This window comes from Callorhinus ursinus, unplaced genomic scaffold (assembly GCF_003265705.2).
Source record: "Callorhinus ursinus isolate GAN/ISIS: 27379988/994484 unplaced genomic scaffold, GSC_fseal_2.0 scaffold51, whole genome shotgun sequence".
NCBI lineage: Eukaryota > Metazoa > Chordata > Mammalia > Carnivora > Otariidae > Callorhinus > Callorhinus ursinus.
This window is the reverse complement of record NW_027397113.1, coordinates 5,569,887-5,592,043: the sequence shown is the minus strand read 5'-3', so window position 1 is coordinate 5,592,043 and position 22,157 is coordinate 5,569,887. Positions and strand designations below refer to the sequence as shown.

At 61.6% G+C, this 22,157-nt stretch overlaps 1 protein-coding gene and 1 long non-coding RNA gene across 4 annotated transcripts; one reads left to right on the top strand and one right to left on the bottom strand.

Annotated features, from left to right (window-relative positions):
- Nucleotides 1–2: 2 nt before the first annotated feature.
- LTBP3 (latent transforming growth factor beta binding protein 3) lies at nt 3–17,732 on the bottom strand. 3 transcript variants are annotated; one of them, XM_025878810.2, is made up of 28 exons: nt 16,932–17,731; nt 13,585–13,914; nt 13,244–13,446; nt 12,961–13,066; nt 12,651–12,743; nt 12,353–12,475; nt 11,687–11,845; nt 11,415–11,600; nt 10,847–10,863; nt 10,700–10,772; nt 10,452–10,550; nt 8,453–8,578; nt 8,223–8,354; nt 7,976–8,104; nt 7,622–7,744; nt 7,242–7,364; nt 4,380–4,502; nt 4,062–4,181; nt 3,083–3,211; nt 2,636–2,803; nt 2,167–2,250; nt 1,744–1,872; nt 1,502–1,639; nt 1,258–1,398; nt 936–1,097; nt 769–849; nt 531–662; nt 3–406 (listed from the first exon to the last, which is right to left on the bottom strand). In XM_025878810.2, the coding sequence occupies exons 1-28, from the start codon at nt 17,245–17,247 to the stop codon at nt 255–257; spliced, it is 3,897 nt and encodes a 1,298-aa protein (XP_025734595.1). In that variant the 5' UTR covers nt 17,248–17,731; the 3' UTR covers nt 3–254. The 3 variants fall into 3 exon arrangements, with proteins under 3 accessions (XP_025734595.1, XP_025734596.1, XP_073739582.1); XM_025878811.2 differs by lacking the exon at nt 1,258–1,398 and having other exon boundaries at nt 16,932–17,732; XM_073883481.1 differs by lacking the exon at nt 7,242–7,364.
- LOC141370948 (uncharacterized) lies at nt 1,056–2,620 on the top strand. Its single transcript, XR_012375468.1, has 4 exons — nt 1,056–1,135; nt 1,612–1,755; nt 1,839–2,009; nt 2,217–2,620. It is a non-coding gene; the product is annotated as an uncharacterized lncRNA (long non-coding RNA).
- Nucleotides 17,733–22,157: the final 4,425 nt, after the last annotated feature.

Genomic DNA, 22,157 nt, shown 5'->3' with positions numbered 1-22,157 from the left:
AGTAAAGAGGCACTATCTGATTTATCAGGGTCCAGGAAATGCCCTCTGGGAGGAAGGCCACCAGTGCCCGAGACCCGATCTCCACCTGTGAACTGGGCAGCGCTGCTACGGCCGCCCTCGAAACTCGAAACTCTCTGAGGGCCCTGGAGAGTCCCCGGGTCCGAGCCCTGAGTCAGGGCAGGTGATGGGGGCTGAACTCGCCCGGAGGGTCAGGCGGAAACCCCTCGCTGATGGCCAAGGTCCGGGCCCCTGCGTCAGCGGCGGCGCTGGGGCACGCAGGCCCCGTGCGGGCGGCTGCGCGCGAAGCCAGCTTTGCAGACGCAGCGGAAGGAGCCGCTCGTGTTCACGCAGCGCTCGCTCTTGCACAGCAGTCCGCGCTGGTTCAGCTCTCGGCACTCGTCGATGTCTGGAGGTGGGGGCGACAGGTGCCGGCTTCGCTAGAGCGCCAGAGCACGCAGCCCCCTTAGCGGGTGCCCCCCCCCCCCCCCCCCCCGGGGCCCCCCCCCCCCCCCCCCCCCGCCCCGGCTCACCCACGCAGCGCGCACGAGAGGCGTCGAGCTGGAAGCCGCCGGGGCACTCGCACACGGCGCCGCCCGGCCTGGGCACGCAGCGACCACTCACGCAGCGGCACTCGTCCGAATCCTCCTCTGAGCTGTCCTCCTCTGCGCGGGCGGGGAGAACGCAGACGTCAGCCTCCACCTCCACCACCTGCGGCCGGCCAGCGGATGGCCAGGGACCCGCACCGCTGTGTCCTCCCGCTACGCTCACCTCGAGGAGGCTTCCCCAGCAGCAGGGGGCTCGCGTCCCAGAACGAATTGCTTTCACTCTGCGACGTCGGGCACTGGGATCCTGGGAGGGACAGGGGCGGTGAGCGACGTGGATGCACTCAGGCTCCCGCCCCAACCGCCCGTGGGCCCCTGGCGGGCTTGGCTCACCGGCGCTGCGCGGCGGGCAGGGGCGGCACTGGGCTCCCCAACCGCGGCCCTGGCGACAGCAGCAGTCGTCGAAGGTGAGGGTTGGCCCTGTCAGGGGGCCCGCGCACATGCCATCTTCTCCACGCTGGGCCCAGCACACGTCCCGCCGCTCCGGGGCACGCTCTGAGGAGGGAGACCAGGCATCAGCGAGGGGCCCGAAGGTGGGGAGGACAGTCGGCCCCCGGTTCCCACCCACCCCCTCGGGGGAGAGGGGCCGCGACCCCGGGGCTTCCACACAGCGGACCGGGCCCTGGAATCGGCCCAGGACAACTCTCGCCCTCACCGGCTGGGCTCTCTGGGAGCTGGCAATCGCGGCCGGAGGGCCCGGGCACCCAGGGCGGGCGGCACTCGCAGCGGTAGGAGCCCGGCAGGTTGACGCAGCGACCAGGGCGGCAGGCTGCCGGGTCCTGGCACTCGTCTACGTCTACGGGTAGCGAGGGCATGTGTGGGGGTGGCGGTCACAGCTCGGCCCGGTCCCCGGTCCCCGCTCCCCTCCTGTCTCCCCAGCCAGCAGGCCCGGGCCTCACCCATCTCCTCCGGGCTCAGACACTGGCGCTGCGCCGGGCTGTACTCGGCCGGGGGCGTGCAGGCACAGCGGTAGCCGCCGCGCGTGTTCTCACACACTCCGTTCCGGCAGTTGGACTCGTCCAGGCACTCGTCCACGTCTGCGGGGAGGAAAGGCGCGAGTGGAGGGAACCGGCCCGAAGGCGGGTGGTTGCGCGTGTCTCCCGGCCGCTGTCCCACGGCCACTGGGACCGTCTGCGCTCACCCACGCACTCCAGTAGGTTCCCGTCGTAGTAGAAGCCTTGCTTGCAATAGCACTCGTAGCCCGGCTGCGTATTCACGCACTTGCCCTCCTTGCAGATCTCCGCCCCGAACAAGATGCACTCGTCGATGTCTGCGGAGTGACAAGCCGTGGGCGCCCCGTGGCCTTTACCTGCGGGGCGGCTCAGGCCCGCAGCCAGGGAAGTGTGGGCGGGGCTTACCGCGGGAGCGGAGCAAACTCAGTGGGAGAAGGCTTTTCCGGGCGCTGACGTAAGCGTGATAGGGGCGGGGCAGACGCTGAAGGTGTGGGCGGGGCTTACCCCAGTGCTCGCTACCGACCTAACGAGCACGGGCGGGATCGGGGCGGTCCAAACCTCGGTGGGCGGAGCGGGGCGTGCCCGGTGGGCGGAGCCGTGTTGGGGCTTACCACGGTGGGCTGGGATGCCGTAGTTGACAATGTTGTTGTCTTGGGTGTAGCCCTTTCCGTCTGGGCAGAGACTGTGGAACTCAGCTGCGGGGAGAGAGCGGCCGTGGGGAAGAAAGGAGGCAGGACTGAGCGCGTGCGCACTAGCCGTTGGGCTCAGGTCGGGAGCTCTCCGCTTCATCTCCTACCGACCCCGGGAGGGGCCCTTTCCCCAGTACATTTCCAAAATGAAGAAACTGAGGGGCGCCTGCGTGGCTCAGTCCTTAAGCGTCCGCCTTCGGCTCAGGTCATGATCCCGGGGTCCTGGGATCGAGCCCCGCATCGGGCTCCCTGCTCGGCGGGAAGCCTGCTTCTCCCTCTCCCACTCCCCCTGCTTGTGTTCCCTCTCTCGCTATATCTCTGTCAAATAAATAAACAAAATCTTTAAAAAAATATAATTAAAAAGCAAAATGAAGAAACTAAGACTCCTGACCTGAGCTGTAGACTGGGCAGGGATAGATCTCGCAGTGGTCTCCCCAGCCAGCCCCCAGCGAGCAGCAGCACTCCTGCTGGGTGACATTGGTGGCCAGTACACTGTCGCAGAACACCGTGTCATCGAAGTTAAGGTAGCACTCCTTCTTGTGGTGGGGCTGCTCCACCTCTGAGGGGAGTGGAGGGCAGCTCAGGGTCCTGCAGACAGTCTTGCGAATCCACGCTCCCCACCAACCTGGCTCCCCTCAGCCTGCGGGTCAGAGCCAAGCTCCACCCTCAATGTGGCCTTCAGGGCCCTCCTGCAAGGTCCAGCCCCGCCGGACTCTCAGGCAAAAGGGATCTCTCCCTGTTCCCCAGATTCCAGAGGGTGGGACCAGGGTCCGTCTCTGAACCCCAGCTGCAGCTCAGGGAAGTTGTCCCATCTGAGGAGGAGCTAGAGGGCACTCACCCTCACAGCCGTGCTGGTCCTGGGTGGGCGTGAAGCCCTCATCGCAGACGCAAGCGTAGGAGCCCTGCAGGTTCTCACAGGCCCCATGGGGAAGGCACAGGCCGGGGTCCTGGCTGCATTCGTCTATGTCTGGCCAGCGAGGGAAGCAGGAAGAGTTGCTCCAAGGAAATCAGCCCCTCCTTCCCTGGGGGTGTGCCTCCAGGGACTCACACCAGTTCAGAACCCAAACTTCCATTTTGATCTCAAAGTACACACAACAGAAAGTCCACTCGGGTCTGTCCGTGCACGTGGGTAGAGGTGTGCACATTCACTGTCTGCTTCCTAAGACCTGCCACAGCTGTCACTGGTGACACAGGGAGTCCCAACTCTCAGCCCCGCAACTGAGGACTTTCAGTTTGGCCTCCTGATCTCTTTCAGTTTCATCCTTTACTCTAAACACCGGCACCCCCAACTCTATGTTCAGGGCATTCTCCCCTATAAACACAACTAAGTCCTCCCAGATCTCTGTGTTTGCACACCCTGTTCTTTGGGCCTGGAATACCACATGTGCTTCTCTCTGCGCGGGGACCTTATTTATGCATTAGGGGACCATCTTTATGCTCCAAGTTCCAATTCAGTTGTCACCTCTCCATTGCCAATAAGTCACTCATCCAGACCTCTTTTGGCACCCTGAACGGTTAAGAATCAATTCACATGTCAGCCTCCCCTAGTGGGGGCCCTGGGTCATTGCTCCGTACCTGGCACATAGTACAGAAGCTGGTAAATAGTAGGTTCTCAGTAAACTCCCGCTGGCTACCGCACATAAAGGGTGAGCCGGCACATACTTTCATTATTACTGTTGCTATTCTAGGTGAAGGAGTTGAAGGGGGAGTGAATGTGTGGATGGACGGATGGATGCAAAGACAGATCAACAGTGTGTCTAGATTACTGCCATTCCCTGCCAGCCCTCCTCAGGAACTCTCAGCCAATCCCCCCATACCTTGGCACTTCCTGCCGCCTACCAGCCGATGCCCCTGGGGACAGAGACATCGGTAGGAGCCATTGGTGTTGATGCAGTCACCCCCAATGCAGGCTGCGGGGAAGTCACACTCATCGATGTCTGCAGGGGAGCAAGGAGGTGGGGAATCTCAGGGGCTGACCTGGCTTCCCCCAGAGCCCTGGGTCAGGCCCATTACCCCATGGTAATGGGGTAATCTGGATGGGGATTGGACAGGGGAGTGCCTGGCTTGGAGCCTGGGCAGTGGAAGTCCTGGGGTAGGGAGGAAGAGGCTAACTCCCAGCTCTCTGCCCCGCTTACCCTCGCATCGGCTCCGGTCTCTTGACAGATGGTAGCCAGAGAGGCACTGACACTGGAAGGAGCCTGGTGTGTTGGTGCAGATGCCATTGTCACACACATCCCCAGCCTCACACTCATCCACATCTGAGGGGCACAAGGGGCGTCAGAGGGCCAGCGTGGGATGGTCTCAGGCCTCTGCTACCCTTTTCCCACTCGCGCCTATGGCTTGGAGCGCCAGAGCTGAGGCCAGTGGAGCTTAAGGGAAGCACGGGCCCCTCACCCTTCTCTGTGGGGCACACCATGCCCTGGGGAGCAGGCCAGGTGCTGCCAGGGACCCTGGGCCACGTCTGATTCCAAAGAGCTCAAGCCCCCCCAACCTTCATCCCTCCTCACCAAACAAGGGCACCCTCCCCACCCCCTCTTCAAATACCGCCCTGGTCTCCCTTGCCCCAGCTGCTCTCATCCTTCCCCCACCTTCCGTGGCTCCCTTTCTTCCCACGTAAATAAGCCCCTCTCTGTCTTTGTCCTGCTCGCAGAATAATGTCTTCTGCTTGTGCAGTACAGGAACTTGGCCTTCCCCTGAGAGCGTGCTTCTCTGCAGTTCTTTCTGGCAGAAGCTGGTTCTTGGCCACACGTCAGAGCCCTTCCAGGCCACGCTCTGTCTCTGAGGTGCACCAGCCCACATGCCAGCCTCCACCTTCTCTCCTGCTGTCAGCACTCACCTCCCTAGTCTCCCTTCCTCTGTCTTGCTCCCTGCCCTAGGACTTTTCAGCATCCATATGGTCAGCCAAGCCCAGCCTCTGACCTTACACCCTTGATCCGTTTCTGTGACCTTCACTTCAGTGGCAGCCACTCACTGTCAGGACGAGGGGCTGGGATCTGCCCCACTTTGGGCATCTCAGAGGCTGCTTCCTTCCCAACTGCCTCTGCTGTTCTCAAGTCCCCTATCCCACCTTCTTTCCCAGGGGCTCCCGAACACCTCTCCCTCCTCCGCACTGGTCTAGGAGGCCAGGCCTGCCTCTGGGCCTCCAGATCCTGGGTGCTGAATTGGGATGCTGGCACCCACCAGGCTGAGCACCCTGGGCCACAGCCACTCCCTCTGGCCTCGGGCCCCACCCGATCCTCAGTGTGGCTGGCGCCACCCTGCCCCTCCTCCCCAGGCTGGACTTCTGGAAAGCCCCTAGGCAGCTCCCATGCCCTTGGGCAGTCCCAACCCTCTACTGGTCATTGCAAGTCCCCTACTGGACTCAGGCCCTTCACTGCTCATTGAGAAAATTAAGGGTAATCTTTAACCTCCTGAAAATCATTACATCCGTTAGGGCAACAGATGTCCCTTCTGTCCGTGGCTCCTTCCCCAGCTGCCCTTGTCATTCCCTCACCCACTTTCCTGGCACCTCCTCAGCCTACAACCCTAAACCCCATTCTGGTAGCCCCAAGTCTCACACTTCCTCACTTGCTGCCTGCATCTCCTGGCCCGTCATGCCACAGAAGCCACCCTACCAAGGTCACCAGGGACTTTCTCATCTCACCACTCAGTTCTTACTTTTCAAGAACCTCTTGGTTACATTTGGCTCATCCTCTTCTGCCCTGGAAACCTCTCCCCGGTTTCTCAGCTGGGACTCCCTGGGCCTCCTTCCATCCCTCCTCCCCCATCTCCCACTCCTATTCCCCTACGTTCTGTTGATGTGGCATTGCCCACAAGGCTCTGCTGAGGCTCCCCTCACTGGACCCACCCTCCTTGACTGAGCAGGCGCACCCCAAGGCTCCACAGCCCCCGGCAGTCTACAGTTCCGGGGGGGTGGTGTCTGGCCCAAGGCTTCCAATCTGTACAGCCCACCCTCTGCTGGCATCTTCAGCCCAGAGGCCCAGGCCCATAGGGACACCCACTCAACTTGTCCAGCATGAAACTTGGTGTCTTCCTTCTCCAGTCTGCACCACCCCTGGAGACCCTATCCCAGTGAGCAGCACCACCCACAGAGTCACCCAAGCCAGAAACCTGGAGGGTCCCTCGCTGCCCCCTCTCTCACCTGGACATCCACTTAATAAGCCCAGGTAATGCGCTTTAACATTTCTCTAATATCACATCATCCCATGACCGTCCTGAGGCCACTACTCCCATCATGGCCACCATCTGTGCCCTGAGTCCCTAGCAGACCTCCGGCTACTGTCCACACTCAGCAGCGGGAAACTTTCCAAAGCAAATGGTGAATCTTGTCACCTTTCCCCTTAAAATGCTTCAGGTGCCTCAGAACACTGTCAGGATGAAGCTCTACCTCCTGGGCAGGGCTCAGGGGGCCTCTCAGGGGGTGGAGCCCTGCCCCTCACCAGCCAGCCTCAGCCCCCACCCTCTGCTTACATCTTACAGTTTCCAGCACAGTCTGAGCTGTTTTTCACCTCCGAGTCCGCTGATGCTTTCTTTGCTTGGCTAATTCCTAGTGGTCCTTTAAGTCAATTCAGGCCTCCCCTCCTCCCAGCCCTGCACCCACATTCCAGCCAGGCCCACAGCCCTGCGCTCTCCAGTCTGTGTGTAAAGTTGCTCAGTTTCTCTGAATCCCAGCCCCAGCCCGCCTCTTGGTGCATAAGCAGAACAGTGGGACTACTAGCGCCCCTCCCCATTCTTCTATGTCTTTTTTTCCCCTTTAAATTTAGGTAACGTGCTTTGCAAAAGCAGCTTCAAGCCTTGCCTCCCTAAGACCCTTCCTACATAGAAATCCTGGTGGCCCTTTCAACGGCCAGGTTCGCTGAGAAGATGAGTGAATGGGTCAGAGACCTGGAGGGTGAAGTAGCTATCTCCTGCCCACCGTGGGACAGACGGGGTGACTCGGTCCCCAGCTCCCACGCGTGAGTGGGTGCGGCAGCGTTGCGGGGAGGGCTGGGGCTCACCCTGGCAGCTGCGGCCATCCGGCGCAGGCGCGTAGCCCTGGGCGCACGTGCAGCGGAAGGAGCCTGGGAGGTTCTCGCACCAGCCAGGCGAGCAGGGGCTGCCCTCGGCACACTCGTTCACGTCTGCGGCGGCGAAGACTCGCCTCGGTAGCCGCCCCACTGGACCGGGCACTGTGCCGAGGTGGGGGTCTTCTCCGCCCAAGATGGGGGAGGCCCCACCTGCCAGGCGCCTCTCACCGCCATCAGCCCCGCCCCGGCCCTAACCGGACCCCGAAACTGCCGGGTCGCGGGGAGAACTCCCGCACGGGCCCGCACGGGCCCCGCCCATTTGCCGTCGAACCTGGCCCCCCCCCCAATCCGGGACTCAGGCCCCCTCTCACCGCGGCAGGCCCCGCCCCCATGGCTGCGGTAGCCGGGCTGACAGGCAATGCACTTGAAGCTCCCGGGTTTGTTCTCGCATTTGCCATCCGGGCAGGAGCTAGGGTCTCGGCACTCGTCGATGTCTGCGCGGGTGGGGGGAGAGGGAGGGAGATCCATTTTGGGGACAAAGTGGCGGGCCAGGCGCTCAGTGTCTTCAGCAGGGCCTCCTTCCCTTACAGATCAACAAGGCGACCCCGGCCCTCTGGGCTCCCGCAGCCCAACCTCTGAGAGGCCCAGAGTCCGGGACCCCTGCCCTCAGCCCAGGTCGAGAACGGCTGAGGACCCCCTGTCGGCCTGGATGGGGTCTCCCCCACCTTCGCACACGGGCGGTCGTGAGGCTTTGAGCCGGTAGCCGGGGTAGCAGTTGCACTTGTAGTGGCCCGGGAAGTTGAGGCAAAAGCCGCCGTCGCCGCACAGGTGGGGCTTGGCGCACTCGTTCAGGTCTGAGCGGGAGGAAGGGAGCGCGAGGGGGGCGCCGGGGGTGGCGGAGGCGGTTACGCGGCGATCTGGAGGGGAGACCCTCATCCGCCCAGCCCCCCGCGCCTCGCCGGCCGCGCTCACCCACGCACGAGCGCCCCCCGGCGCCGACGTGCAGGCGGTAGCCGCGGTGGCAGTGGCAGTTGTACGAGCCGCCCGTGTTCATGCAGACGCCCCTCCCGGCGCCGCATGGCTCCGCCTCGCACTCGTTCACGTCTGAGAAGGGCGCGCGGGTGGGGAGACGTCAAGGGGCATTGGGACCCAAGACCCCCCCCCCCCCCGGGCCCCCCCCCCCCCCGGCCGCCCGCGCTCACCCACGCAGTAGCGGTGCTGCGGGTGCGACCGGTAGCCCGGATTGCAATGGCAGGAGTAGTCCGAGGGGCCCGGGACGCACTCTCCGTGGCCACAGATGTTCTGGTTCAGACGACACTCGTCTGTCTCTGGGGGGTGGGGAGGTGGTCGAGCAGGGGCCTCAGCAGGGAGCACTCACTTTCTGCCACGTTCCCCGGGCGGACCTCGATGCCCCATTCTTAATGACCCAGATACCTGAGCCTGGTCACACCATGCGGTCCCTGTACACTCCTACCCCAATCCTAGGATGTCCTACACCTCTATTGCAGATAACCCCAACGTCGCGACCCCAGATAGCGACCCCAGGTCCCATCCCTATGCTCAACTCAATCCCTGATAATTCTATTCCTACTCACTATGCTCTGTCTCCAGTCACCCCAAACTCCATCACCTCCCCTCAGGCCCCCCCCCCCCGGTCATCCCAATACCCCGTACCCAATGGGCTCTGAGACCACCCCCTCCAATCCCCTCAGTATTTAAAACCCTGCAGCCTTAGTCACTCCCCTCCCCTATCCTCTAGCCCGGTGACCCCAACACCCTCACCTCAGGGACCCGGGTCCCCCATTCCAGAATGGCCGATTTCCTCCCCCTCCCAAGGCAGGCAGGAGCTCATTTATTTCCTGGGCATCTGCTTGCCCCCTGGTCATGTATAAGTGGTCGGATCCAGAAACCCCCTTTACTCTCTTTGTCACGAGTCCTGAACTCCCACCTCCCACCGCTCCCTCCTTCAGGCGCCCCCCCTTCCCCCTCCTGCAGCCCAGGACTTGATCCTGAGCTCTGCCCCACCCTAAACACACAGGGCAGGCTGCTCTTTTCGCCTAGAGTATCTCTCCCTAGACCTCCTTAACAACCCCTCCTCTGAGAAGCCTCCCCAGGTGCCTCTTCCCCCACATTCCCACAGCCCCCAGGGCTGACACCCTTGTTCTCGCCTGGACAGGCCTCCAGGATAGCCACCTTCCCCCTGGGCCCTCACCCCCAGAGCACATCTAGCCTCCTAGATTTCAATCAGGCTGGTGGCTCCCTTGTAGCTTTGGAGTCCACACAGACACGGACTAGAATCTGGCTCCGATGTGTGACGGCGGTGGGGGGGCAAGCTACTGAACGATGAAGCTAAGTGTACCCACTTTCACAGTATGAAAAGGTTAAGTGATATTTAGTACGTAAAACCCTTCAGTCAGTGCCTGGCACAAGGCAACTACTCAGCCATAGCTAGCAATTATCATGATGCCCCAAACCCTACAGACACTTCCCACAGCCTTTGGGATCAAACCCAAGCCTCTTAACAAGGCTCTGTGCGTCGGCCCTCCCTGGGTTCAAAAACACTGGTCTCTGTGTGGTTTTCCCTCCTCCACCAGTGTTTCATGTGCCCTTTGCCTGAGCTTCACTTGGAATGTCCGTTTTCCCAACCTGCACTCCCCTTCTTCCCGCACTTCTTGTTCATTTCTAACACTCTCTAAAGCCCGGCCCAGAAAGCCTTCTCTCATTGCCCCCCTATGTATTATCACAACCCCCCAGACTTCCTTCCTTCTCTGATTTATTTTTGCATGGCATTTATGAGACATACTAGGTTTTTAGTCACTGATCTGTCTGTTGTCTGTTTACTCTGCAAGAACAGAGAAGTTCTGGCTTTTGGTTTACCACTTATCCCCAGCACCTAAACAGTGCCTGGCACATAGTAGGTGCTTAATAAATATTTGTTGAATGAATGAATGAATGAATGAATGAATGATTAAGTGCCTTCACACTGGGTGGGGCACCACAATACCCAGATCACTTGAGGGCAGAATGGGGTCTCTGCTGCACATGATGGCTTCCCCGGAGCCCAGCCCAGGACCTGGCACCCAGTAAGCCCCGGGTAAGTGCTAGTGCTCAGGAATGATTGGAGGGGGTGGATAAGGGAGGAGTAAAATTAAGCCAGGGACGTGGCTTCTCTGGGTCGTGGCCTAGGCAGGCAGGTCTTACCTGTGACCTGAGTAGGAGCGATCTCCACGGCACTGCGGGATGGGGGCAGGTCCGGCAGGAACCAGCGCACAGTGGGTGGTGAGGGCCGGGAGATCAACTCTGTAGGCAGATAGCCGTCAGGGGGTGTGGGGGATGGGAGAGCCACCCCTCTCCAGGCAGGCCCAACTTCACTATCCCCTGATGGCGCGGGCTGTCCACCACCCCCAGTGACAGCCCTTGAGGACTGCTCCCTGCAGTGCCCAGCTCACCCGGGTAGGGCCTGGCGGGAGACGTGGTGGCGATCGGGTGGCTCTGCTGAGCTGACTGCTCCTCGATCACTGGCTGTGAGTGACAGCAGCATGAGCCCACTGTCGCCTTTGCTTCCCTGCTCCTCCCACCTGGGCTCTCATACTCACTGAGTCCGTGCTCACCCCTAAAAGGGAGGAAGATGGGGCATTAGTGCAGGGCTGGGAGAAGGGAGTTAAGACTGGGATGGGCAGTTGGTATTTGTGGTCAGGGTCTCTGAGAGTTCAAAAATCATGTCTCTGGGTCAAGGGTCAAGAGTTAGATCCAGGGGTCAGGGGAACGGGTATAGGGCACAATGGTTGGTCAAGGTCCTTGGGTTATAGAGCAAGGCTTAGGAGGTTATAGCTAGGGTCAAAATCCTTGGATCAGGAGTCAGAAGGTCAGATCTAAGGACAGCATTTGGGCTGGATCAATGCCCTGGTCTGGAAATCAAAGGGGTTCCAGGGTCAGAGGAATAGATCTGGAGGGCAATGGACGGTCAGATCCTGTTGATCAGGGGACAAATCCTGGGGTTACAACCTTGGTTAGGGATGACAGGGCCAGCTCTGGGGGTCCGTGGTTAGGTCAAGGATTAGGAGTCAGGGTTTAGACTCTGAGGTCATATCTGTGGATCAGGAGTCAAGGGGCCAGGTCTAGGCGTTCCGCATTTGTCAGGGAATGGAAAGGGTCAGGCCAGACCTCGCTCTTCCTCGGTGTCCTCAGGTGGCGGCACCCGGCTGGGGCTCTCCGGGGGCTGTTGGGGCTTGGGTGGGCCATCCGGGTGCAGGAAAAGGGAAAAGTCACTTTCGCCCTGAATGGTGAGCGTCTGGTGGGAAGTGAGGATGTGGTACCCCTTCCCAGCTGGACAGATCTCCTTGAAGGCAGCTGCGGCCAGAGCAAGGGGCAGAGAAGTGAGTGTTTCCAGGACAGGCACATAAACGGCCCCTTAGCCCCACACGCCCCAGGCTCACCGGTGCCATCAGCGGGACAGCGCTGGCACCTGGCACCCCAGGCCTTGCCCACGCTGCAGCAGCAGAGCTGGCGGCTGAGGCGCGTGGTCAGTGGGTGCTGGCACTGGTGCTCAGGGCTCACCAGGCGGAAACACAGGCTTTTCTCCTCTGGCTTGTCTGCTGCGGGGGGCCAGGGGCAGGCATGGACATCTGGGCTTGAACACTGCCCATGTCCTCCCTCTTCCCAGCTGCTCCAGGCCTCGCCTCTCTGGCTCAGACAACTCTTGATCCTCATGTGGCCTCTGACCTCACACGACCCTGAGTTCATGTGATCCCTGAACCTGCATTTCTCTGGCCTCATGTGACCCCTGAAATCTCTTGTGACCACTGGCCCCGCTGACCCCTGATTCTGGATGTTCTAGAATTCATTCCTCCTACCCATCAAGCCCATGATCTCATAGGACCCTCACTCTATATAGTCCCTGACCCCGCGTGACCTCCAACCAGATCCCATGTGACATCTGACCCCCCTGGTCCCTGATCCTATCAGCTCTGGGCCTTACTCCTCCTGCAGTCAACCCTTGACCCCACTCTGACTTCTGTGACCTCTGATCCTTGCTGCTTGGAGCCTTACCTCTCCTGTCCCTGCCTTGTGACCTCCCAGGGACCTGAGCCCCCCATTCTCACCAATGCACTGCGTTCGGGAGGGGCCCAAGCTATGGCCAGGTGGGCAGACACAGCGATAGGAGCCTGGGTTGTTGAGGCAGTCCCCATGGCGACACATGCCCGGCATCGTGCACTCGTTGATGTCTGCAGTAAGCGGGAGTGTGATCCCTCTAGTGTGCGGCCACAGGGTGACAGCCAGCTGCTCCAAGAACCTCAGGGTCCTGCCCCAGCCCTGCCTCCTCCCTCACCCACCTTGGGGCCTCCCCCAGTGACAACGGGCTTGTCCCTCCAGCCCACAGAATCTCCTGGCTGGCCATACCCTGGCAGTGGGTGCTGTTGAGTCTCTTGTAGCCCTGGGGGCAGTCAGCGCCCACCTCCCCACGTACAGGTCCTGGTTTCTGCACCCCTGTGTCTGCAGAGAGAGGAGAGCGTGGCAGGGGAGGACACTGGGGGGTCCTGCAGAGAGGGAAAGGAGGGCGCTGCCGAGGAGCAGAGCGGGAAGCGGAGGGGAATTTGGCGGGCAGTGAGAGGCGCAGGCTGCACCGGTTGCGTCCTCCCCCTGCAGGGGAGGAAGAGGTGGGTGTGGGTCCACCCTGCGGTGGCAGGCATCCCTGAGCCCCGGCACTCACACTGCAGCTGGGGGCACTTATGGCACTTGCTCTGGCCCCAGGCGGTGCCGATGCTCCCGCAGCAGTCCTCCTGCTTGGTGAGGCCCGGGAGGGGATTGCTGCCGCACTAGGGGAAGTTGGGACAGGGGTCACAGGGCGCCCAGCCCCACCCGGCCTTCCTCCTCGGGGCCTTTACCTCCCCCTGTCCGCCCAGGGACACCCGTTTTGGGCAATCCCCGTTGAGTGGGAACAGGGCAACCCTAAGACCCAAGGGCCGGTCCAGCTGGACTGTGGATTCACTCACGGGCTGCTTGGGCAGTGTGTCCTGGAAGCAGCGGCCCAGGGGCTTCTGGGTGGGTGGCCGGGGGTGCTGGGGCTTGGGGTGCGGCAGCAGGTGCTGCGAGGGGGCGGGGCCCTCAGCATTCGGCCCCTCGATGCGGTGCACTTGGACCGAGGCCTCGGGCGGATGGTGGACGCGCACGTTCACCACGGGGGGCGGGGCCTGCACTGGGGGGCGGGGCACGGTGGCTTCAGGGCTGCCCCGGACCGTAGGTTGTCATGCGGGGTGGGCGGGGCTCCTCGAGGTCCCGCCACCCTAGTGTCCGCCCACTTCGGCCTCCCTGAGTTCGCCCGGTGGTCCGGTACCTTCTGCTGAGATCTGTCCCGGCCCGAGGGGCACCAGGAAGGCTGCATGCTGGGCAGGGGGCCCCTCCCCAGGCCCGGGCGGATCCGCGATCACCTGGACCGCGTAGATGGCGTGCTTGCTGGCCACAGACTCGCTCTCTGGAGCCAGGGGCGGCAGCGCGCCTGTGGACAGGGCCCCGGCCCGGCCCAGCCCAGGGCCTGAGCCGCCGGTGCCCCCACCAGCTCCTCCAGCGGGCACCTGGCAGAAGCGACCGGTGAAGTCCGGGGGACACAGGCACTGGTTTCGGGAGGAGCACTGGCCACCGTTCATGCAGGGCAGAGGGCACACCACTGAGGAGGGGAGGTGGATCAGGGACCAGGCCCAGTCCCTCACCCACATCCTGTCTCTTTCCCTTCCTCCTTACTTCCTTGCTATGCACGGGCTCTGTCCTCCTCGGGAAGCTGGGTTTTGGAACCCGTGCCTCTCTAGGTCCCCCAACATCCTTCTACCCTTGTTGGCTTCTGGAGTCTTAAGTCCTGGTTAAGTCCTAGCCAGGAGGCCATGTGGCGGCTGTGTGGCCCCGAGCACCTTCTCCCCCTGTCTGTGCCTCAGTGTTCTCATCTGTAGGGATGTTTGCTGTGTCTGTTAAATGAGGTAATGCCTGTTCAGAGAGTTAGCACAGTGCCTGGCCCAGGAGGGTGTTTAATAAGTAGTATCAGATGATGATGATGATGATGATGATGATGATGACGACCGAACAGCCGTTTTCTCCTCTGGCTTTCCCCTCCAAACTTTCCTGGGAATGTGATCTCTATCTGGCACTTCCTCTCTTCTAAATTCTCCCCTATTCAAACCTCAGCCCTCTCTGAGCTCTCCCCACCCCCCCTTTGTCTTGCCATCCCAGGGCCCACACCTCACCACTATCAGCGATGCCCACATCTCTAGCTTCTACCTCTCTGGGACCTCTCTTGGGCACATTGACCCTGGGGAGACCCGCATCCTGCTTCCCCCCCCCCCCCCCCCCCCCTGGACTGCCCCTGGGAAATCCCTGACTGCCTAGGTCATTCTACTGAGTCTCAGAGACTCCCTCTCTCCTGTTCCCACTCTACCAGTTCGGGCCTCTGTACAGTCTCGTGAGTCCATCTCCCCTCCTCACGCCCTCTGCCCCTCCTGTGCCTTGAGCCTCGCCACCCATGCTCCTTGCTGGCTTCCTGCCTCTCTCCTGCCTGTCCACAGCCCAGCACCCCCGGAGAAACCCGCCTCAGGCAGAGCCCTGGCGTGTCACACCCCCGCTCACTGCTTGCTTCCTTGCCCAAACATTTAAGGCTCTCCATGGCCCAGAATGAACCTTCTATAAGCCGATCCCCCTCTGCTCTTTCTACATGCATGCCACACCCTAGGACTCCTCTCCCTCCTCCTATAAATGTATCACATCTCCTGCCTCCATGGTTTTATTCATGCCATTTCCTTCCCTTCAGGGCCCTGTCCCCCGACCTCTACATATTCAAATATTATCCTTCCAGCCTCAGCTTCTCCAGGAAGGGAGCCTTCACACACACACACACACCCCCCGTTCCGTTCCCTCTCCTAAGTTATCACCCTCTGCCCAGCTCTGCCTGGCACTTGACTTGGTTATATTTATGTCTGTCTCCCACACTGTAAAAGGGGGCTATGGAGGGGCTGGGTCTGCTTCAGCTCTGGGTCCCAGAGGAGGTTCAGGGGGGATAAATGAAGGAGCGACTGAGTGAGAGGCTGGGACCTGTCTTTCTGTGACACGGAGTCACATCCCACATTCAGCCTTGGGGCCCTGAGCTCACACACCCAGACCCAGCCCCTCTCCTGCCTGCCCCATGGCTGCCCTCACTTCCCAGAATGGTAAGGTGGGGGTGATGTTCTTCTGGACACCTGCAGGGCCTCAGAGGGACAACCCACATCCATGGCCATCAGGGCCTGGCTAAGAGCATCCCAGCCCAGTTCATCCTGCCAGGACTCTCAGGGCAGGAGGGGTGTGTCCTGGGCTGGGGGAGGCAGGATCCTCTCCTTCCTGCCTCCCAGTGAGTCACCCATAGTGGTGAGGGTGACCTCTCAATGACACCCGCCCACTGCGGCCTGGGCACCAAGCCTGGGGGATGTGGGCAACACGGATGGAGACAGCAGCCTGGGCAGGATGGCCAGGGGGTCTGGGAGGCTGGGCCCACATACACTCACACGCGTGGTCATCTTGTCTCTCTCTCTTTCTCTCTCACACACACACGCACACACACAAACACACATTCATTCTGGCACCAACACAAGCTCACAGAAACACTCCCATAGTGACTGGAGACATGCACCCAAGACAACACAAAGAAACATGTAATTAATCACAGAGTGTCACTCTAAAGCCTATGCATGCACACACACACACACACACACACACATCTCACGAGAACTATGAACCATATCAGTGGGTTTCCTTGGGTCTGTGAGTCGGTATGTGAGTATAGGAATGTGTAAGAGGGGCCGTTTTGCTGGTGCCATCCTGGGCCCAGCCTAATTACCCTGTCCAGGAGGATAATTACTGCTGGGACACCTCCCCCAGCCTGGCCCACAGGGCCCTGGTGGGAGGTGAGCAGAGCCCCAGGCCTGGCCCTTTGAAGAGAGACGCTGGGGAAGGGGTAGACTCCAAGTGGAGCTGGGGAGTCAGGAGGGCTTGTTGGGGAGGGGAGACTCTGAGGTAGAGGTCTTGAGAGCTCATGGGGAAGGCATAGATGGGACACCGGGAAAAAGGGGGACTGAGGACCCAAACCAGCCCCCAACTCCAGGCCTGCACTCCACTCTTTAGGCCTCAGCACCTCTTCCCTCCGGGACCTTGCCAATATCTAACCTCTGGACCCCAGCCGTGGCCTTGGTTCCTCCCAGAGCATGCAGGTGTCTACCCCTGGTAGGCCCTGCTGTAGACATTTTGAAAGGACTTTTCCTGTTTCTTCCAGCAAATCCGTTTCTTAGGGGAATATTTACCCCTTCTCTGCGACCTCCTGGCCCTAGCTCACGGCCCTCAAAAGCCCCTGTGCGCTGACCCTGACTCCCTCTCAGGACCCAGCGCCTTCCCAGAGGCCTGTGTCATCCGGGAGCCCAGCATGACCCCACACCTCAGGCCTCAACGCTAACCCCAAGCGTTGAAGTCCTGGTCCAGGCCGCCCCTCGGACTCTGGCCCCAGGACTCCAGCCTCCCAAGCCCCTCATTGTCCCTGGGGCCCCAGGCCGCCAGAGCCCCGCTTTCTGCACCCCCGGCCCCCCAGTGTCATATACCCTGCTCCGCCCTGGCTCCCGCATTTGTCGGGGCGCCGGCCTTCCCGCTCCCCCGGCCCGTGCCCCCGGCCCTCACCCACGCGGAAGCCGGAGCCCGTGAGCGTGTCGGTGCTGTGGCCATTCTCTCCGATGAGCGTCATGTTGGAGCCCTGCTGACAACTGTCCCGACACTGGCCCTTGAGACAGGTCCGCTTGCAGATCACCGGCGCAAAGACCACCTTGAAGCGCTCGCGGGCCAGCGCCCCGCCCCCGCCGGCGCCCCGCTCGCCCGCCGGCCCCCCCTCGGCCCCGCCGCCCGGGCCCAGCAGCAGCAGCAGCGCCAGCAGCCCCGCCGTCCCCGCCCCGCGCATCTCAGGGGCCAGGCCGCCAGCAGCCCCGCGGGGCCCGGGCATCCGGGGCCGCAGGACCCGGGGGGGCGCGCCCGGGCCGGGGCTATGGTCGCGGCGCCCGGGGGAGTGGGGTAGCAAGCCGGGAGCCCCGGGAGAGGGGAGAGAGGGCAGCGAGGGAGAGGAACAGAGGAAGCGCGCAGGGAGGGGACGGCAGGCGCGGGCGGGGCGGGGGGGGCCCGGTGCGAGGCAAAGAGATGGAGGCTGGACTGCGGGGAGCCCGGAAACTTCCACAGCCCCGGGAAGGAGCCCCGCCACGAGCCGGGGCCGGAGGGGGGGGGGCTGCGAAGGCCCCAAACTGAGGCGGCCGCGCGGAGGCCGAGCGAGTTGAGGCGGAGAGGAGGAGCGAGGGGAGAGGAAGGCCGGGCGGCCGGCCCGCTCCGCGCCTCCCCCGGCCGGGCTGGGCTCCCGCGGCCGCCGGGAAGCAGGGAGCGCGCGGGGCGGACGCAGGGAGAAGTGAGCAGTTGTTTTCCCTGGCTGCGGCGCGGCGGCGGCGGCGAGGGGGGCTGGGACGCTGGCCCCGGGCCAGGGAGACAGTTTTTTTTTTTTTTTTTTTTCTGTTTCAAGCGTCGCCGCGGCCGCCCGGAGGAGCGAGGGCGTGCGGGCGGGCGGAGGCCGGGGGGCGGTCCCCGCCCCAGATGCCCGCCCCGCCGGAACCCGCCGCCGCCGCCGCGCTGGGCGCTTTCCAGAGGGCCCTCACCTGGGACGCCGGCCGGCCCGCCGGATTCCTCCGGGCGGGGCGGCGAGGCGGCGTCGGAGCGGGAAACCGAGGCTGGGGGAGGAACCCGGGCTCTGCCCGGGTCACGCGGCCGCCGGGCGGCCAGGTGGGGCTGGAACCCTGGCCTCTCAGCCCTTTCCCAGCCTCCCTTGCGCAGGCGGGGGGCTCACCACCCCAGAGTCACTTCTCGTTAGTGCCGGTCCACTCCCCTCTGAGGAGAGGCTCAGGGAGAGGGCACCCTTTGGCCAGGGGCTCCGTGAGGGGTCCAGAAGAGAGCAGAAAGAACAAAGCTGCAGACCCAGCTTCCCTGCCAACCGCCACCCCCCCACCCCCCCCAACCCCTGACTCTAAATGGCTTCCTGGTGCCCACCCTGCCCCCACCCCCTTCGCCTTGTCTGGCCGGGCTGGCGGGGCTGGCTCTGGGCCTCAGACACTCTGGAATCGCCAAGGTCTGAGCTCAGGGCCTGGCCCCCTTCCCAGGCTAACAGCCGGGAGGAGGGGGGTGCTGCTTGAGGGCCCAGGGGCCTGGGGAGGGGCACAGCAGGGCCCCAGGGCAGGGGTTGGCAGGGGCTGGGGAGGGGCCTTGAGCTTGGTAAGGCTGCAGAGGGGCCAGGCCTGACCACTGGTCTGGAAGGGAGGCCCTGGAGGGCTGCAGTGTCCTGGGGCCCCAGCCCTAGCGACCGGGCATGGCCAGGAGACCCCAGGACTCAGTGTCTGACTCAGAGAACTCAGCAGGGGGTGGGTGTGACCAGGGTATCCAGAGCAGGACACTGCCAAGTCAGGGTGGCACCAGACCCTCTCCTGCTGGGCACTAGGGGTGGCAGTCTGACCGAGGGGAGGGGGTTCGGGGCCTTGCCTTTAGGAACACCTGTCCAGGGAACTCATGGTTTTTACTTGGAGGATGGATTTATTCGGGTAGCTTTGGAGGGGCTGAGGGAGACCCGTAAGTGGGGCCCCTGCCTGAATTGCTCCGTGGGCTCTGACCTGTTCATACAGTCTGGCGTTGGCAGGGATGGGGTGAGGCCACATCCTCAGGGGATCCCTACTGCTGGAATCCCAAAGTGGGTGTGAGGGGCAGCCCCGCCTTCCCTCAGGGTGCAGGGCACCCACTGGGGTAGGGAATAATACTGAGTGCTTACCACCCACCAGGTGCAGGGCTGAGCGTTTTAGAGTCATTTTTTCCTCACACTCATTTGAACCTGACCCTCCTCTGACCCCAGAGCAGGCTGTGGCTCACCTGGGAACAGCACAAACGGACCAGGGATAGAGTCTTAATCTCCAAGCCTCAGTTTTCCCACCTGGGAAATGGGGATGTAGTCACTCAACAGCCTGAGCACCTACCACCTACCAAGCTCTTGCTAAGAGACAGGACCAGTCCCTGCCTTGCTGGAGCCTCTGTAGGGGCAGAGCCCGGACATGTGACACAAATCAATTCACACATGACGGTGGCTACAATAGAGGCCGGTGCTGTGACAGAGAAGAACAAGAACTGGGAGCAAGAGCCTGCAGGCACCTGGAGGTCCAGGAAAGCCCTCTGGCAAAGGGACTTGCAAGCGGGAGGCTGGGAGAGGAACAGGAGTTCACAGCCCTGCCGAGCGGGAGGGAAGCCTGCAGGGGGCCTGAGGGACTGGGGCCCAGGGGTCAAGAGACAGTTTACAGAGGGCATGCAGGGCTGAGGGAGGGGAGGGGAGAGAGATTCAGTTCTTCTGGGAACTAAAAGAAGGCAAGCAAAGCAACAGAGTGCGAAGGGGGAGAGAGAATATGGAGGTGGGAGGCCACCGTGAGGAATTGGGGTTTTCTTTTCATTGCAATGGGACTGTATCAGGGCAAGAGGGGGTGCTGTTGCCAGCGTCCCGGAAGAGATGATGTATTTGGGAGGTGGAATCTAGACACTGGGTGAGTGGCAGTGACCGGAGAGGCAGGTGGCACGAATGGCTCCGGGGGTCTGGCTTGAGCCTGTGGGTGGGTGTGGCAGGAAGGTGTGGCAGAGGAGAGGGAGACACGGGGAAGAGTCTGGAGTTCTGTTTGGGGCTTGCTGAGTTTGAGATGCTTGTATCCTCCAAATAGAGACATCTCAACCCGGAGGGCTAGAGCTCAGACAGCATGTCTAGCCTGCAGACATAGACTCGGGGTCCCCAGCATACAGGGGCATCCGTGGCCGTGGGAAAGGATGGGCTTAGCCTGGGAGAGAAGGGGGAGGTCCCCACTCCCAGATCAGGGAGAGAAGGCAGAGTCAGAAGCGATTCAGAAGGAGCAGCTGGAGAGAGCACAGAGGAAAACCAGGGCCATGATGGGCAAGAGTGAGAGGAGTGTTTTGGGAGGAGAGCGGGGCCAACAGTGTCTCCCGCGGCTGGAAGCGGGATGGGGGGTGACTTGCGGCAGTGAATGCAAGCACCCAGCCCGGGGCCGGCAAATACTAAGTGCTCAGGAAATGTTATCTGTTGTCATTACCAAACTCCTTAAGCCCAGCGGGGAGCCAGCAGGGAACAGAGGGCACCCTCACGTGGGTGATGGAGGGGGCTAGATGGGAGGGGCTATTTACAGAGGGCTAGGAGACCACCAGGGCCAACAGACCTGGCCACTGGAGGGACTGGGAGGGGGGATCCATTGACCCACTAAGCTCAGCCCGGGCCACAGGAGCTGGAGTGGTGGCCTGCAGCAGAGACCCTCGGCACCAGTCCACCTGCTGCCTGGGTTAGGGGCTGGGGAAATAAATCTTACCCTAGTCTCCTCTTGTCCAGCCAGGCCTCCCAGGGGCTGAACCCCAAAGGAAGCCTGTGGACAGGGGCCCCCGGGGGGCTTTAGCCCACGAGGTTAGCCACGGAGCAGGGAGGACAAGGAGGCAGAGTGGACTAGCAGGGCAGACCGTGACAGTCCAACTCCCGAGGTATCCTTGGCCTGCCCACTGTCTGTCCTCATCTCCTGGGTCACCACACCCAGCCATCCCACCCCCTAGAATCCACAGGCATGCTTCCATGCCTCCTAGATGGAGTTCTTCTGCAAGTCCAAGGAGACCGTGCCCTTTTCCATCATTCTAGATCATTTCCACCGCCTAAGAGGTCTCCTTACAGCCACAGTGCCTGCCCTGGTCCCTCCTCTACTTGGTGCTAGAGTCACCTTTTAAAACCTGATTCCAGGGGCGCCTGGGTGGCTTAGTCGTTGGGCGTCTGCCTTCAGCAGGGGTCATGATCCCAGGGTCCTGGGATCGAGCCCCGCATTGGGCTCCCTGCTCGGCGGGAAGCCTGCTTCTCCCTCTCCTGCTCCCCCTGCTTGTGTTCCTGCTCTCGCTAACTCTCTCTCTCTCTGTCAGATAAATAAATAAAATCTTAAAAAAAAAAAAAAACTGATTCCAGGGCGCCTGGGTGGCTCAGATGGTGAAGCGGCTGCCTTTGGCTCAGGTCATGATCCCGGGGTCCTGGGATTGAGTCCCGCATCGGGCTCCCTACTTAACGGGGAGCCTGCTTCTCCTTCTGCCTTTCATGAAGAAATAAATAAATAAAATCTTAAAAAAAAACCACACAAAAACTTCTGATTCCAACTATGCTACTCCCCTGCTTAAAAAACCTCCAGTGGGGGACACCTGGGTGGCTCAGTTGGTTAAATGTCTGTCTTCAGCTCAGGTCATGATCTCAAAGTCCTGGGATGGAGTCGTTCCCCGCTCCCCCCCCCCACCCCGCCACCAGCAGGGAGTCTGCTTCTCCCTCTGCCCCTCACCCTGCTTGTGCTTCAACTCTCTCTCAAATAAATAAATAAAAATCTTTAAAAAACCACAACCCCTCCAGTGGCTTCTCTTTGCTCCCCTCTTGCCTCTGAGGGGTTGGGAGGTGGGGTGGGGGTGTGTGAGCCTTCTTGTCTAGGGTTCCTGCCTCTATGTCTTTCTCTAAAGCCACCCCTGGCCCTCTGGGTCCCATCACCTGTTTGTTTCCTACTGGTATTCATCACAGCCTGAAACATGCCTCTTAATAGGTATGTTTACTTACTTATTGTCTGTCTCCTCACCCTCCCAGGAAGGCACACCTTTGTCTCCAGATCCCAACACAGGGCCTGGCACACAGAGGGTGCTGAAGTTTGTTGATTGCCTAATGGAGTGAGACCACGAGAGTGCCCACCATTTACCGTGCATCGTGCACTTTGCACTGTTATGGTAGATCATCCTTCCGGGGACCCTGCAAAGCAGGGGGACTGAGGCTTTGAAAGA

Coding starts and splice junctions, on each gene's coding strand:
- LTBP3 (XM_025878810.2), bottom strand. CDS start 17,247: ATGCCCGGGCCCCGCGGGGCTGCTGGCGGCCTGGCCCCTGAGATGCGC. Junction 7,745..7,975: donor ACGACCGCCCGTGTGCGAAG/GTGGGGGAGACC, acceptor CCACCCGCGCAG/ACATCGACGAGTGCCGAGAC. Junction 1,098..1,257: donor GCTCCCAGAGAGCCCAGCCG/GTGAGGGCGAGA, acceptor CTCCCTCCTCAG/AGCGTGCCCCGGAGCGGCGG.